At 41.2% G+C, this 20,052-nt stretch overlaps 1 protein-coding gene across 2 annotated transcripts in view; it reads left to right on the top strand.

The window, feature by feature from the left end:
• Positions 1-11,825, top strand: part of LOC117521611 — a 28,521-nt gene extending 16,696 nt beyond the window's left edge. The window contains exons 3-8 of one of the 2 annotated variants that reach the window (XM_034182942.1): positions 4,178-4,430; positions 6,326-6,753; positions 9,256-9,452; positions 9,647-9,718; positions 10,270-10,506; positions 10,673-11,825. In XM_034182942.1, coding sequence (XP_034038833.1) covers positions 4,178-4,430; positions 6,326-6,753; positions 9,256-9,452; positions 9,647-9,718; positions 10,270-10,506; positions 10,673-11,365 — 1,880 coding nt within the window. In that variant the 3' untranslated portion in view covers positions 11,366-11,825. Of the gene's footprint in view, positions 1-4,177; positions 4,431-5,493; positions 6,754-9,255; positions 9,453-9,646; positions 9,719-10,269; positions 10,507-10,672 lie in introns of both variants that reach the window. The other variant, XM_034182943.1, reaches the window with a different exon arrangement.
• Positions 11,826-20,052: the final 8,227 nt, after the last annotated feature.

Raw genomic sequence — 20,052 nt, 5'->3', positions numbered from 1 at the left:
CGGTTCTGTTCATTATTTTTATGGACAGAATTTCTAGGCGCAGCCAGGGTGTAGAGGGGGTCTGGTTTGGGAACCACAGAATCTTGTCTCTGCTGTTTGCGGACGATGTGGTTCTGTTGGCTTTGTCAAATCAGGACCTTCAGCGTGCACTGGGGCAGTTTGCAGCCGAGTGTGAAGCGTCCGAGATGAAAATCAGCACCTCCAAATCTGAGGCCATGGTTCTCGACCGGAAAAAGGTGCTTTGCCCTCTTCAGGTCGGTGGCGTGTCCTTGCCTCAAGTGGAGGAGTTTAAGTATCTCGGGGTCTTGTTCACGAGTGAGGGACGGATGGAGCGTGAGATCGATAGACGGATCGGTGCAGCATCTGCAGTGATGCGGTCGCTGTATCGGACCGTTGTGGTGAAGAGAGAGCTCAGTAGGGGGGCAAAGCTCTCGATTTACCGATCGATCTACGTTCCGGTCCTCACCTATGGTCATGAGATTTGGCTTATGACCGAAAGAACGAGATTGCGAGTACAAGTGGCCGAGCTGAGTTTCCTCCGCAGGGTGGTTGGGCGCTCCCTTAGAGATAGGGTGAGGAGCTCAGTCACTCGGGAGGAGCTCGTAGTCGAGCCACTGCTCCTCCACATTGAAAGGAGTCAGTTGAGGTAGCTTGGACCATCTTGGATCTGCATGTTGATTTGGCACAACTTTTAGCTCAGATGCCCTTCCACTTTACAAGAAGAATGGGACGGGTGGTTTTGACTTGGGAACCTTCTGCTCTGGAAACAAGTGCACTAACTGCTTGGCCACCACACTACTGTAAGGTAAGTCTATTATTTGCACATTTACAACATGATTGTCTAAGTGACCACAAAACAGGAGTTTTACTGAGGTTTTGTGGTTTGTACAATAACATTACATAGCTCATTAGCTTCTGCTCACTAACCTGGTGTTTCCATTATAAATAAATAGTGCAGAGAGGTTTCATTGCAGTATGTTGCATGTTTGCCTTAGCTATGATGGTTTATTCCAGTGGTTCTCGAACTGGTCCTGAAGTACCACCTTATTTACAAATTTATCATCTCTCCCTGCTCTGCCTCAACCTAATTATCACATTCAGCTATCAGTCATCACTTGATTGGCTGTACACCTGAATAAGCTAATCAGCTTGTGGCAAAGTAAGGACAGGTGGAAAATGTGTAGGTTAGGTGGTACTTGAGGACCTGGTTGAGAACCATTGGTCTATTCAGTAACCACATGAAACAGTTTCCTTGAATTCTTTGTGCCTTGTACAGTAACCTTAATCTGCTTTGGGTTCTACTTGCTAATGCAGCATTAATTAGCTTGTTGGTTTATACTTGCTAATGCAACATTTGTGTTATGAATTAATGTGCCAAATGTCCCTACCACATATAGGTACTTATGTACTGCAATAAGGGGTGCACTATATGTTTTTGCCTGAATTTTCCACGGTTGGAAAACGAACGTAGCTCCAGCTACTTTGCAACCCACTGTGTATTCAAGAAAAAAATATCAAATAAGTCTAAATAAGTTTGGATAACCACAAATAAAATAATAATAAATGCAAACCCTGAAACACAGCTAACCCAAAAAGGATAACCCAAAAAGGGCAATCTTGGTTTCATCAGTCCACAAAATGTTGCACCATTTCTCTTTTAGGCCAGTCAGTGTGTGTTGTTTGGCAAAATGCAACCTCTTCAGCACATGTCCTTTTTTTTAACAAAGGGACTTTGCAGGGACTTCTTCCCATCGCTTGGCTTATATAGACATCTTCATTTTTTAGAGTACTCATGGATACCTTTAGACCTTCTTTAATCACCCTGGAGCTAATCATTTCCTGGGTCTTTGCCATTCTGGCTATTCTTTGATCCATTTGAATGGTGGTTTTCTGTTTTCTTCCACATTTCTGGTTTTGGTTGCCATTTTAAAGTAGGTGAGCAACCTTTCATTTCTTTATACACTCAACAAAAATATAAACGCAACACTTTTGGTTTTGCTCCCATTTTGTATGAGATGAACTCAAAGACCTAAAACTTTTTCCACATATACAATATCACCATTTCTCTCAAATATTGTTCACAAACCAGTCTAAATCTGTGATAGTGAGCAATTCTCCTTTGTTGAGATAATCCATCCCACCTCACAGGTGTGCCATATCAAGATGCTGATTAGACACCATGATTAGTGCACAGGTGTGCCTTAGACTGCCCACAATAAAAGGCCACTCTGAAAGGTGCAGTTTTATCACACAGCACAATGCCACAGATGTCGCAAGCTTTGAAGGAGCGTGCAATTGGCATGCTGACAGCAGGAATGTCAACCAGAACTGTTGCTCCTGTATTGAATGTTCATTTCTCTACCATAAGCCGTCTCCGAAGGCGTTTCAGAGAATTTGGCAGTACATCCAACCAGCCTCACAACCGCAGACCACGTGTAACCACACCAGCCCAGGACCTCCACATCCAGCATGTTCACCTCCAAGATCATCTGAGACAAGCCACTCGCACAGCTGCTGAAACAATCGGTTTGCATAACCAAAGAATTTCTGCACAAACTGTCAGAAACTGTCTCAGGGAAGCTCATCTGCATGCTCGTCGTCCTCATCGGGGTCTCGACCCGACTCCAGTTCGTTGTCGTAACCGATTTGAGTGGGCAAATGCTCACATTTGCTGCCGTTTGGCACGTTGGAGAGGTGTTCTCTTCACGGATGATGCGAAGGAGATGTGTTGCACTGCATGAGGCAAATGGTGGTCACACCAGATACTGACTGGTATCCCCCCCCAATAAAACAAAACTGCACCTTTCAGAGTGGCCTTTTATTGTGGGCAGTCTAAGGCACACCTGTGCACTAATCATGGTGTCTAATCAGCATCTTGGTATGGCACACCTGTGAGGTGGGATGGATTATCTCAGCAAAGGAGAAGTGCTCACTATCACAGATTTAGACTGGTTTGTGCACAGTATTTGAGGGAAATGGTGATATTGTGTATGTGGAAAAAGTTTTAGATCGTTGAGTTAATCTCATACAAAATGGGAGCAAAACCAAAAGTGTTGCATTTATATTTTTGTTGAGTATATGTTTTCCCCTCTCCAATCAACGTATGCTGTTCTTCTTAATAGTGATTTGAATGACCCATTTTACTTTTTTCAGAGAGAAATGCACTACAACCAGCATGTTCAACATTTGCTGCCTTCTTCCTTAAATAAGGGTCACCTGTTTACTTTCTTTTTTTTTTTTTTTTGAACAGCCGAATATTCCTTTTTCTTCACTGTCTGTAAAGTGATAACAAATTTCATCAATTTTATACAATAGAATATGCAGTGTTCCCACTGCATCTGCATGTTATGTGTATGGAAATAAAAGCTATTTTAAGAATTTTGAGCTTTATTCACTTTTTTAAACACACTTATTTTGAACACAACTGTGCATATATATGTATATACACATGTTGTATTATTATATGGCTATGGCAGTACTCGCACTCTAATTGGCAGATTTCCGGTCTGATATTTTTCCATATCAGACCGTTACCATGACAATCGGACCGGTCCAGATCATGTATCATATTTGTGACTTTGTTTACCATTTTCATGGCTTGAAATAAAACAAAAAGCAAACAATGAAATTATGAGCACTGAAGAGGAATGTTCTCAAGCAAATTTTGCTACGCTGACGAGTTTGAATTGGAGGAATTAGCAGCAAACGAGTTGGAAGTGCACAGGCAAAATGAAGACCAACAAGATGAAAACACAGCTCCAAACAGCCATATAATAAATTATTAGCATTGCTTGCTTGGTCTGTACTGGAATATCAGACTTCAGTCTTTTTTTGCATGGCCCAAGTGCAGTGAGGTCTGTACTGTCAAGACCTTGGCATGATATTTTCCTGTGCAGACCTCGTGCTCGGTTAATAATCCTTTAATATAAATTCTTGTGAATGAGTTACCTTTGCATTCCATGTGATGGGGAGAGGAGCAGCCAGAACATTCACTCCAGTCCAATTATATACTACCAAGGTGAAAACTGTACCAAGGTTTGACTCAGTTGGACTAAACAGCGGAGTTGTGAAAATGTAGTGTCTGGGTCCAGTTCAGTGTGTGAAACATAAAAGCAGTCTTGATGTACATTTAATTAATTTAATTATTTCCTTCCTTCCATCCTGCTAATGAGTAAAGATGAAATGCTCCCTGGGCAGCAGGATTTGAATCGGAATATTGACAAGAGGGACATTAAAGAGGAACAAGAGAAACTCTGGACAAGTCAGGAGGAACAGCAACTTCACCAGCTGGAAGATGCTAATGGAACTCTACTAAGTTTCACTGTTGCCCCTGTGAAGACAGAAAATGAAGAAAAACCACTGACATCGCAGGGAATTCAAACATCTGGTCTTAACTACCTGAAGAACAGTGATACTGATGGCACTTGCAGGTATGATATTACTAAGGGCCCCTTCACACATAGTGCAAATTTGGTTGATTTGCGCATAAAGTGCATGAATCAGGAATCATATGCAAAACGTGTAGCTGCTTCTAACGCCTCGTACACCTGTTGCTACAATTACACACCAGCTGCTAAAAGACAGTGTGCTGTGCTAGCCCATCAAACCCTCTCACAGCAGGTGTCGGCCAGATTCCAGGTGACATGCACAAACATCTAAACCGCTCGCATGACACTTAGATGATGAGTGGCCATTCGCACTATCAGCACAGCAGCAGTCTGCAGATAATCATTGTCGACCTGGATGTGAAATTTGTCTTACGTGCCCCACGACTGTGGAGTTGCAAAAAGCTACACACGTGGTGCATGTGTCTTGCACGTGTGCATGTGTCGCACATGTGCTCTGGTAATCAGAGTTTATGGGTTTGAATCCCGTGAGTCACATTTTGTTTTGTTTTTTTGTAACCAGGGTTATTTAACCACAGGGTTCTGTATTGCGTCCCCTTTTATGTATTATTTACATCAACCCAGTGATATTCACTAATTATACAGCTGGTTATTATTTTATTGTTCTCCACATCAGCGGTGTGATGTGGTACAGCTGCTCATACTGTGTTTCCTGCTTGAAAGACACTGTCGCGTGCATGAACTGTCGCACCAGGATCATACACGCCTGCCCATTAGCACGATGTTTTCGTGGTGCGGTCATACGACCTCTACTGCTGTGAGTCCCCCTGAGTTGTACGTATTCGCAATATATGTGAAAAGGCCCTAGTATACAGTTTATTGGCTCTAAATGTGGAAAAAATGTTTGCTCACATAAGCTATTCAAAGCAACACAAGTCTGGCAAGTGAGGAACACTTTACAAGTCACACAGTGACACACAATTGCTGAGAATGTTGTCCTGCTGTCGGACACTGCTTTAGGCCTTATATGCATTGTAAGCTTCGATACTTTCAAGGTGCTCGAGTAACATCATATAGCCATCATCACATTTATGTTTCTTGATTCCCCCCACCTCCCAACTTTAAATTGTCCGTAGGTGTCTGTGAGGTGTGAATGTGCTTGTCTGTCTATATGTGGCTTTGCGATTAGACTGGCGTCCTGTGCAGGGCATACCCTGCCTCATGCCCTATGACTGCTGTGATGCGCTCCAGCCCCCCCCCCCCCCCCCCCCCCAGTAAAGGAGCTCCCCAGACCCTTAATTTGAGTAACTGAGTATAGAAAAAGGATGGATGGATGGATCCCCCCTCCTCCCGATGCATGCACACACACAGGCACGCACAATTTGTTTCTCTTGAGATCACGAACACAGCCGTCTGCTTCAGGAGACGTAGTGCTACTTCGGAATTCACACAGTTTTGTATACTTCATAAACGTTGATACTGCCAAGTTCTATGAATATGACATTATGGTAAACATCCGTTTGCCATCATCAGATTTACATTTCTTTATTATTTCCTTTGTCCAACCACAGTAAGCAGGTAAGCATACACGTACTGAACATGAAGCAATGATAACTGTAGTCAACCCCTGCCTCCCTCCCCCACCTTCCAGTTCTCTCGCCAAGCCTTCATGGTCACACTCTTCCAAAGTTGGATAAATTTGCACGGCTTTCTCATAGACACATATCAAACATAGTTGCTATGGCCTGCAAAGAGAAACTTCACTCCGTGAAAGTGACCAGAAGTTCATCTGTCTGCCTGAAAACTCTGGATGTTGACATTCTATTGTATTCTAGGTCCTCTTTTAATACCAGTATGCGATATGGAGAATTAGAAAATTTTGACCGTAATTTGGAATAATCGGGGTGCTCTAAAAGAGATGGCGGATGTCCAACTTCCATCAGTTGTTTCATGAGATTCACCGTGTCAACACTGTCAAGATTCACAGGGTCAAAACCATCAAGATACACCACAGCTATGCCCACCAGAGGACTATGGAAGGGCAGAGGCAAGGGGAGGTCCAGTGACAATGAGGAGCAGCCACGACCTGAGGAAAGGCAGGAAGATCAGCCTAGGTCACCAAGCCCACCTCTCAGTCCAGATATCCTGTCTGGTAGCCCAGCCAGATCCACCACCCCAGCTGTGTCCAGTGAGGAGGGGGAAGAGATAGATGTGAGAGGGAGGAGGAAGAAAGGAACACTGGATGAGTTCCTCTTGAGGTTCACCGAGAAGGAGCTGGACAGGCTGCTGGAGTGGTGGAGGGATAACCCGTGCTTGTTTGACAACACACGAGGTGACTTTCTTGACAGCAAGAAGAAGCAGAGGTTGAGGGAGGAGATGGCTGCCAGGATTGGAAGAGGCTGCACTGGTGAGTTTATTTTATAACTTTCAACTTCACCTGGCAGTGCAGTGGGACCCAGTGTAGTCCCACTGCAATCTTTTCTATGTTGTTACGCTATGTTTTCTGATATGTTGTCTTTAGCATTTATAATGTAATTGGTGAAATATTATACAAATAATGAATGTTTGAGTTCAGTGGTAGGAATATTTCATGAGGTGAAAGCTGGAATGTACCATTCAACAAGGCGAAGCTGAGTTGAATGGTACATTCCAGCTTTCACCAAATTAAATCTTGATTCCATAGAAATAATGTAAAAACATTAATTATTTGGTTTATATAACAGCTAAATAGATCCTTGTTATTTGATATTATATTAATTTATAAATAACAGAAAGGGGACTTACATTTTGGTGTGCATCACCGGTGCTTTGACATCAACAGTCCAACACAAACTTTAAATAGGAGTCCAAAATTGTTCTCAGTCTACTTGGAAAAACAGATAATTCAAAAATAATTCTGACGATGTAGTCCATGATGCCGGGCACTGACTTTGTGTACTTAAAAAAAAAAAAAAAAAAAAAAAAAGACTTTTGTGTGCTTCCACAGACCAATGAAAATCATGTAAGAATTTTGTCCAGCTCTTCATGCCTCAAGACAGCTTACAGCATAGTGAATTTGGATTTTGTGTGTGTGTGTGTGTGTGTGTGAGAAGAATTAGCACCGTCAATTAGCTTGTTCAAATCATTGTCGTCAACAAAATAAACTCTGCCATGTTTAGCTTAACACCATCCCCGGTAGTGTGCAATAGCGCATTTTATATATACCAAAAATTACACGCTACAAAGAACTATTACACAGACAATGAAACAAAATATCAAATGGTATGAATAATCCATGTCATGTGACATACAAGCCACCAATCAAATGACAAGGACCCACTCAGCCGTTATACAGTAGTGTTCAGAATAATAGTAGTGCTATGTGACTAAAAAGATTAATCCAGGTTTTGAGTATATTTCTTATTGTTACATGGGAAACAAGGTACCAGTAGATTCTCACAAATCCAACAAGACCAAGCATTCATGATATGCACACTCCTAAGGCTATGAAATTGGGTTGTTAGTTAAAAAAGTAGAAAAGGGGGTGTTCACAATAATAGTAGTGTGGCATTCAGTCAGTGAGTTTGTCAGTTTTGTGGAACAAACAGGTGTGAATCAGGTGTCCCCTATTTAAGGATGAAGCCAGCACCTGTTGAACATACTTTTCTCTTTGAAAGCCTGAGGAAAATAGGACGTTCAAGACATTGTTCAGAAGAACAGCGTAGTTTGATTAAAAAGTTGATTGGCGAGGGGAAAACGTATACACAGGTGCAAAAAATTATAGGCTATTCATCTACAATGATCTCCAATGCTTTAAAATGGCCAAAAAAAACAAAACAAAAAAAAAACAGAAGCGTGAAAGAAAATGGAAAACAACCATCAAATGGCAAAGGCTCACCCATTGATCAGCTCCAGGATGATCAAAGACAGTCTGGAGTTACCTGTAAGTGCTGTGATAATTAGAAGACGCCTGTGTGAAGCTAATTTATTTGCAAGAATCCCCCGCAAAGTCCCTCTGTTAAATAAAAGACATGTGCAGAAGAGGTTACAATTTGCCAAAGAACACATCAATTGGCCTAAAGAGAAATGGAGGAATATTTTGTGGACTGATGAGAGTAAAATTGTTCTTTTTGGGTTCAAGTGCCGCAGACAGTTTGTGAGATGACCCCCAAACTCTGAATTCAAGCTACAGTTCACAGTGAAGACAGTGAAGCATGGTGGTGCAAGCATCATGATATGGGCATGTTTCTCCTACTATGGTGCTGGGCCTATATATCGCACACCAGGTATCATGGATCAGTTTGGATATGTCAGAATACTTGAAGAGGTCATGTTACCTTATGCTGAAGAGGACATGCCCTTGAAATGGGTGTTTCAACAAGACAATGACCCCAAGCACACTAGTAAACGAGCAAAACCTTGTTTTCAAACCAACAAAATTAATGCCTTGCAGATGTGAAGAAATCATGGAAAAACTATGGTTATACAACTAAATACTAGTTTAGTGATTCACAGGATTGCTAAAAAAAGCAGTTTGAACATAATAGTTTTGAGTTTGTAGCGTCAACAGCAGATGCTACTATTATTGTGAACACCCCCTTTTCTACTTTTTTTTACTAATAGCCCAATTTCATAGCCTTAAGAGTGTGCATATCATGAATGCTTGGTCTTGTTGGATTTGTGAGAATCTACTGAATCTACTGGTACCTTGTTTCCCATGTAACAATAAGAAATATACTCAAAACCTGGATTAATCTTTTTAGTCACATAGCGCTACTATTATTCTGAACACTACTGTATGTTTTCTTATTATTTGACACATACATTTTAAGTTTTACATTTTTTCAAAATATGTCATAAATGTATTCTGAAATGACATTTTTCCAGTTTAAATTGCATTTCATATACATTGTATGCTTCTGTGTTGTAGAAAAGGATATTCAGCGGAAAATGAACACCTTAAGGACACAGGTGGGAAATATCTACAGGGAAACTGGGCCAAGCGGGCAAGGCGTGGATGGAGTGGTAGACCCAGCCAAGCTGGTTGGCAAGAAGAAGTGGGTGTGGGAAAGATTGGCTTTTCTTCTTCCTTACATCAGGACAAAGGAAACACGCAGTACTGCCCAGGTAAATACATAAATGTGAATCTGTACTATATTTCAGATGTGCATCCAACATCAAGAAGATAAACACTTTGTTGTTATTTAAACAATATTTACATGTAGTTTTATCTCCAAGCTGTTGTGATATATGTTGACTAATCATTTATTACAATAAGAAAGTTCCAATTTTAATAAATGTTGGTAATATGTCATTTCAAGGGAAGATTATCTTCTGTTGTAATGAGGCAGTGGAGGACCCAAATAAACAAGAATAAGCAGAGAGTTCCCCAGGTAAGTAAACCAGCTTGAATCCATGACCAAGACTTGTAGTATTTTTAGCAAAAAGGTAAATTAAGACTCTCTATCTTGATCAGAATAAAGTTCTTCAACAAGGCAGTGTTCAGAGTCTTTCTCTTTGTGATGATGGGAAGAGCGTAGCCAGGTGTGTCCTGGTTGTGGCAAAGGCAAAGTTGGCATGGAGCTGGTGTAGGCATTCTATGACAGGTCAGTGGCAATGAATCTGAAGAGCAGATGGTGAACATCCAGGTAAGCAGTTCCCCACTACGAGTGATTCAACAGTCCGGCAAGTGGCAAGAACTGCTGTGTTGGGTTCCAGACAATCAATCCTGCCAGGTGGAGTGCCCACCAGTCCACTGCAAGAAGTAGCACACAGAAACACTAAAGCCCAACATTCTTTACACAAAAAGAAGTATAGGGAAAATGACAAAAAAAAAAAAAAGATTCCAGAACCATGATACCATGACATCTCAATTCCTGCATTTGTTGAATGATGCCTGCAATATATGGGATGAAATAAATGTTTTTTTAATATATTGTTTCAGTTTGGAGATGAGGATGATGTTGATGAAGCAGGGGATGGTGGCCCATCTACGTGTAGTGAGGAGTTGTCCACCTCGGGAGATGGTCCTTCAACGGCAGCATCTATCGGGAGTCTCAAAACAAGCAACAGCAACTTCAGTCTTAAGCCTGCAATGAAGAAACCAAAGACTACCAACAAGATGGACCGCATGCAGGCCATGCTTGACAACAACAAGCTGCTGTTTGAGAAAATTTCACAGGTTAGTGTGCTGAAATACAACAATTCTAAAATGTATGTATTACATATATCCATTGGCTGGCCTAATATTTTGATGTGCAGATTGACTGTTATATGAATTGTACGTACATCTGCAGTAAATAAATACTGTAAAAGTTGAAACTTAAAATGCAGTTCAAATATTTTAGATGTCCAGCCGCATTGAACAGCCGCCTCCTCCAGCTACACTTGCACCTGAGATGAAGGATCCCTTCTTCGCTTTGCTGAAACAGAAGCTTGACCGTCTGCCAGATGTGAGGAGGAATGTAGTGCAAGACTATTTCCTTCGGGTTGTGATAGATGAGGTCCACCTCCATGAGAATCAACAGCCATATCAGCCCCCTACTGCTACAGCTCAGTGGAGACCTACGCATCCCTATCAACAGCTGCAGCCGTACTTCAACCAGCAGCCAAGCTATCAAGCAACATCACATCCGTCATCACTTGCCAGTTATCCGCAGCAAACCTATATTTCTGCTGCTCAGCAGTCATCTTTTGCCAGTCCGACACCTCAGCAGCCCTTCATCACTCCGACACCTCAGCAGCCTTTCCCCACTCCGACACCTCAGCAGCCCTTCACTGTTCTACAGCAGCCATTCTCCAATCCTCCCTCACAGCAAACACTCACCACTCTGCCATCACAGGGAAACCTCACTCAGCAACTTCAGTCACCAGTGATCCCAGCAACTCCTGCTACTTCAACAGCTCAAGATGCCCCTTCAACATTGCAAACTGAATGCTGTGTGAGTGCCGGACCATCTGCGACATCTCTCCTAGCGCGTGAAATCACTTTGAGCCAACGTACATCAGCAGCGTCCTCTGCTACTGACATATACATGTAAATGTGGGAAAACTTGCAAAGAGAACTTTGTTGCCTGTATAGACTGAAAAACAAAACAAGTGCATTTTGTAAATATAAGGTTGTGCACAGAGACTTGCACATATAGAGGTAAACCTGTAAATATGATAATAAATAATGTTGAAAGAATATTGTTGACAAAATATATTTTATCCATTAAATGTATTTTCAATTTAAATTGTTTATTTGGATTACCCTTAATATTTGGCTTTTATGAGGGTGGGAGGCATTCTTAAACAAAAAAAAAAAAAAATTCAGAAGGAAAATTTTTTCCTTTGTAATGTTTTTTTTCTGAGTTTTAGGTTGTTCATCCCCCCTTCAACACATTTTTAACGTGCCCATTAAGTAATGGAAATATATTATATTATATTATATACACAGACACTGAGGTAAAAAAGTATTTAGTCAGCCCCTGATTGTGCAAGTTCTCCTACTTAGAAAGATGAGAGATGTCTGTAATTTTCAACATAGGTACACTACAATTATGAGAGACAAAATGAGGAAAAAAAATCACATTGTAGGATTTTTAAAGAATTTATTTGTAAATTATGGTGGAAAATAAGTATTTGGTCACCCACAAACAAGCAAGATTTCTGGCTCTCACAGACCTGTAACTTCTTCTTTAAGAAGTTCTTCTGTCCTCCACCTGTTAAAAGACACCTGTCCACAACCTCAAACAGTCTGACTCCAAACTCAACCATGGCCAAGACCAAAGAGTTGTCAAAGGACACCAGGAAGAAAATAGTAGATGTGCACCGGAAAGATGTCATCCCGTGGGGTCAAAATGATCATGAGAACGATGAACAAAAATCCCAGAACTACACAGGCGGACCTGATGAATGACCTGCAGAGAGCTTGGACCACAGTAACAGGCTACAAACTAGGTAGAGAGGGACTCAAATCCTGCAGTGCCAGGTGTGTCCAAGCCCATCTGAAGTTTGCCAGAGAGCATATGGATGATCCAGAAGAGTGGGAGAATATCATGTGGTCAGATGAAACCAAAATAGAACATTTTGGTAAAAACTCGTCGTGTTTGGAGGAAGAAGAATGCTGAGTTGCATTCCAAGAACACCATATCTACTGTGAAGCATGGGGTTGGAAACATCATGCTTTGGGGCTATTTTTCAGCAAAGGGGACAGGACAACTGATCCGTGTTAAGGGAAGAATGAACGGGGCAAAGTATCATGACATTTTAAGCCAAAACCTCCTTCCATCAGTGAGAGCATTGAAGATGCAACGTGGCTGGGTTTTCCAGCATGAAACTGATCCCAAACACACCGCTCGGGAAACGGAGTGGCTCCGTAAAAAGCATTTCAAGGTCCTGGAGTGGCCAAGCCAGTCTCCAGACATCAACCCCATAGAAAATTAGTTGAGGGAGTTGTTGCCCAGCGACAGCCCCAAAACATCACTGCTCTAGAGGAGATCTGCATGGAGGAATGGGACAAAATACCAGCTACAGTGTGTGCAAACCTGGTGAAGACTTACAGGTAATGTTTGATTTCTGCCATTGCCGATAGGTTATGTTACAAAGCATTGAGTTGAACTTTTGTTATTGACCAAATACTTTTTCCACCATAATTTACAAATAAATTATTTGAAAATCCTACAATGTGATTTTCTGGAATTTTTTTTTTTTTTCCTCATTTTGTCTCATAATTGAAGTGTACCTATGTTGAAAATTACAGACCTCTCAGGGGCTGACTAAATACTTTTTTACCCCACTGTGTGTGTGTGTGTGTGTATATATATATATATATATATATATATATATACACTCAACAAAAATATAAACGCAACACTTTTGGTTTTTCTCCCATTTTGTATGAGATGAACTCAAAGATCTAAAACTTTTTCCCACATACACAATATCACCATTTCCCTCAAATATTGTTCACAAACCAGACTAAATCTGTGATAGTGAGCACTTCTCCTTTGCTGAGATAATCCATCCCACCTCACAGGTGTGCCATATCAAGATGCTGATTAGACGCCATGATTAGTGCACAGGTGTGCCTTAGACTGTCCACAATAAAAGGCCACTCTGAAAGGTGCAGTTTTGTTTTATTGGGGGGGATACCAGTCAATATCTGGTGTGACCACCATTTGCCTCATGCAGTGCAACACATCTTCGCATAGAGTTGATCAGGTTGTCAATTGTGGCCTGTGGAATGTTGGTCCACTCCTCTTCAATGGCTGTGCGAAGTTGCTGGATATTGGCAGGAACTGGTACACGCTGTCGTATACGCCGGTCCAGAGCATCCCAAACATGCTCAATGGGTGACATGTCCGATGAGTATGCCGGCCATGCAAGAACTGGGACATTTTCAGCTTACAAGAATTGTGTACAGATCCTTGCAACATGGGGCCGTGCATTATCCTGCTGCAACATGAGGTGATGTTCTTGGATGTATGGCACAACAATGGGCCTCAGGATCTCGTCACGGTATCTCTGTGCATTCAAAATGCCATCAATAAAATGCACCTGTGTTCTTCGTCCATAACAGACGCCTGCCCATACCATAACCCCACTGCCACCATGGGCCACTCGATCCACAACATTAACATCAGAAAACCGCTCACCCACACGATGCCACACACTGTCTGCCATCTGCCCTGAACAGTGTGAACCGGGATTCATCCGTGAAGAGAACACCTCTCCAACGTGCCAAACGCCAGCGAATGTGAGCATTTGCCCACTCAAGTCGGTTACGACCACGAACTGGAGTCAGGTCAAGACCCTGATGAGGACGACGAGCATGCAGATGAGCTTCCCTGAGACGGTTTCTGACAGTTTGTGCAGAAATTCTTTGGTTATGCAAACCGATTGTTTCAGCAACTGTCCGAGTGGCTGGTCTCAGACGATCTTGGAGGTGAACATGCTGGATGTGGAGGTCCTGGGCTGGTGTGGTTACACGTGGTCTGCGGTTGTGAGGCTGGTTGGATGTACTGCCAAATTCTCTGAAACGCCTTTGGAGAGGGCTTATGGTAGAGAAATGAACATTCAATACACGAGCAACAGCTCTAGTTGACATTCCTGCTGTCAGCATGCCAATTGCACGCTCCCTCAAATCTTGCGACATCTGTGGCATTGTGCTGTGTGATAAAACTGCACCTTTCAGAGTGGCCTTTTATTGTGGGCAGTCTAAGGCACACCTGTGCACTAATCATGGTGTGTGTGTGTGTGTATGTGTATGTATATATATATATATATATATATATATATATATATATATATATATATATATATATATATATATATATATATATATATATATATTTGCTGCAAGAAAAACAAATTCAGCTGGAGTGAGGTGGGGGGGGGGATAATTAAAATTTATTTCAACATACAGGTATGTCATTTTGATAAGTATATAAAGCATTTCATTAAATATTTTCAGTTAAATTATATATTTGTCAAACACATTTTCCACCACTCTACAAGCCCTGGACACATGCTGTGGTCTGTAACCAGAGGCATTCCTGGCGAGTGACATTGCATTGGGGATAGGGCTTCATCAGATATGGTTTCAGTGGGAATGCCTCATCCCCCACCAAAGAAATGGGCCTCAGTACTGTGTCACCAGCGGAGGGCCTGGGTGGTGGGGCTCTGGCAGCTCCACTTTTCAGTGCATGGGGGGGGCTATGGGAGAAGACGCCTCCATTGCTGATGTGCCCTTGCATCCTATGTTGACATGTGTAAAGCTGAAACAGACAATTTAACAATGTTTGGAAATTATACCCATTGCATGGATTTGTAAATACTATAGAAAATATGGAATAATAAATATGGGTCATAGAATTTCACATGTATTGGGATTTACTGTCCACTACTCCCAACAAAACAATACTGAAAATATGTTTGTAATTAAAGTAGAAGGAGCCACTTCTTGGTGGAAAATGCAGGACTGTGTTTCCCATGAAGGGCATGCAGAAAATTAGCAGTTAAGGCAGTAGTCCTTGGCAATCTTCTCCCATTCCTCCTCTGTCTGTGGGCACTGAAAAAAGTCAGTCCCATCATTTATGAAATGTAAACCTTTAATGTAATGTTTCTCACTTCAGTCATGTGTATGACATCATAATACAGTTATTGTCTTGCAATTAAAACAAGGTAATGACAAGGTGAGCTCCTCTTGATACCCCAACTTGAAGTTAAGAGTTTCAGATGGATGATGGGGCCATCCTTGGCCAGCAGCTCCCCAGACAAGGTCCTTTGTGATTCGCTGAAAGGATCTGTATCCATCAAGGTCATCTTTTGGCAGCTTTACTAGAACTTGGTTGTACGCTCTAACCTGGAATCTGTGTGTCAAACATAGACTGTAATATACAGGTGTTGACCAGGTTTTTACCCAGCAAATAGTTTTGTTTTTTTTTTAAATCCTGTTCTCTGAGCGGATACTTCCTTCTGATCCTCCTCCACAGCATGAATCCCATGAAAAACATGTCACACTCTTCAGCAGAACATATTTTAGAGTTTTTAACAGAATTTTTCAGCTTTGGAAAAGTTGGAAAACACAATAAGAGAAAGTACCATTTTGCATATTCACAAAAGAATTGTAAAAATATAATAAAATCATACATAATCAGTGTACTCTGCAATAATCAGACTGAAAAAGGGAATAGTAAGAACTGTAAATAGATGCAATTTGGCTTCAATTTTTAAAAATCGCCCATTTTCCTTAATTTTGACATTGGGATGGAATACCCCCGTATGTAAAGGGAGACCTGTCTACTGCCTACAGATCAACTTGAACACTAGTAGTCTGAGATGTTAAAGAGGTGAAACTCGACGTACATAAAATGTTACATATGTTAATAATATTACCAGAAAAAAAGGGTTTTCTTTCATTTGTTGCAATTGCCAAAGATAAGTAGGTTTGACTGCTGTTTTAATATGACTAAGGTTGTATTTTTAAAACGTGCACTAGTGTTTTTAAAACATAAATGAATGTATTATGTTTCATCATTTAATAAAATTTAATTGACCTTGATGTCGTTTTTGCAGTGTAACATAACGGAGCCGGGTTTTATATTTACATATACGTATATAGTGACTGCAGTCACTTCCATAGACATACGTAGACGCCTCATCGACTGCAGCTGACGTTCAGTGCGGCCGCCATCTTGGATGGGTTCCCTGTTGCGCCCCCCAGTGCATTTATTTCTACTGGAGAAGGTGTACCTCCAACTACGACACGCTGATAACGTCGGCTCCAGTCCATGAGGCGTATATAATGTTTGTGGTCGCTTCCACTCAGTCACTTTCCTGGTGACGTTTCTGTGTAGGCTCTCAGTTGTCCAGGTCGTTTCCATAGTAGAGAAGCTTGAATCTTCGACTGGACTGGTTTCCTGGTGACGTCATTTAAACCTCCGAGGGAGGTTTCAGCGGCGGATAGGGTTTCGGGGTTGGACCAATCCTTCCACCTCATCCAACTAGAAGGGTTTTAATTGGTTAATGTATCTGGGCCAATCATTTTGCTGTTTGGACGGAGGTGATTAGTGTGCTTTGTTCGTGTAAAACAGAGGTAGGTATAGGTATTAAAGGCACTGCGCTGCGGTGGTTTGAATCATATTTGTCTAATAGATTACAATTTGTTCATGTAAATGGGGAATCTTCTTCACAGACTAAAGTTAATTATGGAGTTCCACAAGGTTCTGTGCTAGGACCAATTTTATTCACTTTATACATGCTTCCCTTAGGCAGTATTATTAGACGGTATTGCTTAAATTTTCATTGTTACGCAGATGATACCCAGCTTTATCTATCCATGAAGCCAGAGGACACACACCAATTAGCTAAACTGCAGGATTGTCTTACAGACATAAAGACATGGATGACCTCTAATTTCCTGCTTTTAAACTCAGATAAATCTGAAGTTATTGTACTTGGCCCCACAAATCTTAGAAACATGGTGTCTAACCAGATCCTTACTCTGGATGGCATTACCCTGAGCTCTAGTAATACTGTGAGAAATCTTGGAGTCATTTTTGATCAGGATATGTCATTCAAAGCGCATATTAAATATGTAGGACTGCTTTTTTGCATTTACGCAATATCTCTAAAATCAGAAAGGTCTTGTCTCAGAGTGATGCTGAAAAACTAATTCATGCATTTATTTCCTCTAGGCTGGACTATTGTAATTCATTATTATCAGGTTGTCCTAAAAGTTCCCTAAAAAGCCTTCAGTTAATTCAAAATGCTGCAGCTAGAGTACTGACGGGGACTAGAAGGAGAGAGCATATCTCACCCATATTGGCCTCTCTTCATTGGCTTCCTGTTAATTCTAGAATAGAATTAAAAATTCTTCTTCTTACTTATAAGGTTTTGAATAATCAGGTCCCATCTTATCTTAGGGACCTCGTAGTACCATATCACCCCAATAGAGCGCTTCGCTCTCAGACTGCAGGCTTACTTGTAGTTCCTAGGGTTTGTAAGAGTAGAATGGGAGGCAGAGCCTTCAGCTTTCAGGCTCCTCTCCTGTGGAACCAGCTCCCAATTCAGATCAGGGAGACAGACACCCTCTCTACTTTTAAGATTAGGCTTAAAACTTTCCTTTTTGCTAAAGCTTATAGTTAGGGCTGGATCAGGTGACCCTAAACCATCCCTTAGTTATGCTGCTATAGACGTAGACTGCTGGGGGGTTCCCATGATGCACTGTTTCTTTCTCTTTTTGCTCTGTATGCACCACTCTGCATTTAATCATTAGTGATCGATCTCTGCTCCCCTCCACAGCATGTCTTTTCCTGGTTCTCTCCCTCAGCCCCAACCAGTCCCAGCAGAAGACTGCCCCTCCCTGAGCCTGGTTCTGCTGGAGGTTTCTTCCTGTTAAAAGGGAGTTTTTCCTTCCCACTGTAGCCAAGTGCTTGCTCACAGGGGGTCGTTTTGACCGTTGGGGTTTTACATAATTATTGTATGGCCTTGCCTTACAATATAAAGCGCCTTGGGGCAACTGTTTGTTGTGATTTGGCGCTATATAAAAAAATTGATTGATTGTAAAACATCTGAAAAATAACGTTTTATTCTCGTCATCTGCACAAGTCCGTGGAATGGTACATTTTAGCAGGTAACAGTGTATGCTTTTATATTACTGAAAATACAGTAATGGATGTTTACGACTCACAGGGCGTGAGGTTTTTTTAAGTGGTCAGGCCATTTTCTTTCATGTGACTCATCATGTTTGCCATCCGTTGTTATTTATTGGCTTTGGTTGATATCTACTGGGTTTCCTCAAAAGGTTTGGCTCAGCAGTGTCCAGTACAGTCATATGAGCTCGCCCTGTGTAGCACATTATTTTAGGGTTTTTTATGTTCATGTGCTATTTATTGATGTTTTTATTTTCTTGTATTTAAATAGTCATTTGTTCATTTTGTATAGCTGTTACCTTTATTTTTATTCATATCTGTTCAGTATTCGGGCTTTTCACGTATCCCACAATCCCTTGCGTGCCAGACAGTCGCTGCAGTCAAAACAACATAGAGAATCCACACAATGACAATTGTAAATGATTATACTACAAAAATGTCATTTTTTTTAATGCTTTTCGTCACGTTAATAAGAGACTGCTGCATGATACCCTGAAAACTTGCTAAAACAATTATAACAAAAAATCCGTGTCTGCTACGTTTAATCTGCGTGGAATTTAATAAACGCAGACCGAATTTCAGACATATTACATATATTAGTCTCGAACAAAGGACAAACAGTGTTCTAAAGAACAATAATCAAGACATTAAAGAGCAAACGTCACTTTCCCCCAGAACGACATGAACAGGAAGTGAGCGTAGCTCACAGCAGCTCCCATTGAAAATAACAGAGAGAGACAGCCTGTGATTCTCGCATGTTTACATAAAACAAACGCAATAGCAACATCTAAAAACCCAGAGAATATATTCACAAGAGTTTTAGGCACAATATAAAAATACAACCCCTGGCAAAAATTATGGAATCACCGGCCTCGGAGGATGTTCATGCAGTTGTTTAATTTTGTAGAAAAAAAGCAGATCACAGACATGACACAAAACTAAAGTCATTTCAAATGGCAGGTTTCTGGCTTTAAGAAACACTATAAGAAATCAGGAAAAAAAAATTGTGACAGTCAGTAATGGTTACTTTTTTAGACCAAACAGAGGGGAAAAAAATATGGAATCACTCAATTCTGAGGAAAAAATTATGGAATCATGAAAAACAAAAGAACGCTCCAACACATCACTAGTATTTTGTTGCACCACCTCTGGCTTTTATAACAGCTTGCAGTCTCTGAGGCATGGACTTAATGAGTGACAAACAGTACTCTTCATCAATCTTGCTCCAACTTTCTGTGATTGCTGTTGCCAGATCAGCTTTGCAGGTTGGAGCCTTGTCATGGACCATTTTCTTCAACTTCCACCAAAGATTTTCAATTGGATTAAGATCTGGACTATTTGCAGGCCATGGCATTGATCCTATGTGTCTTTTTGCAAGGAATGTTTTCACAGTTTTTGCTCTATGGCAAGATGCATTATCATCTTGAGAAATGATTTCATCATCCCAAACATCCTTTCAATTGATGGGATAAGAAAAGTGTCCCAAATATCAACGTAAACTTGTGCATTTATTGATGATGTAATGACAGCCATCTCCCCAGTGCCTTTACCTGACATGCAGCCCCATATCATCAATGACTGTGGAAATT

Source organism: Thalassophryne amazonica, chromosome 12 (assembly GCF_902500255.1).
Source record: "Thalassophryne amazonica chromosome 12, fThaAma1.1, whole genome shotgun sequence".
In the NCBI taxonomy this organism is placed as follows: domain Eukaryota; kingdom Metazoa; phylum Chordata; class Actinopteri; order Batrachoidiformes; family Batrachoididae; genus Thalassophryne; species Thalassophryne amazonica.
The sequence above is the reverse complement of the archived record's forward strand: the minus strand, read 5'-3'. Positions and strand labels throughout refer to the sequence as shown.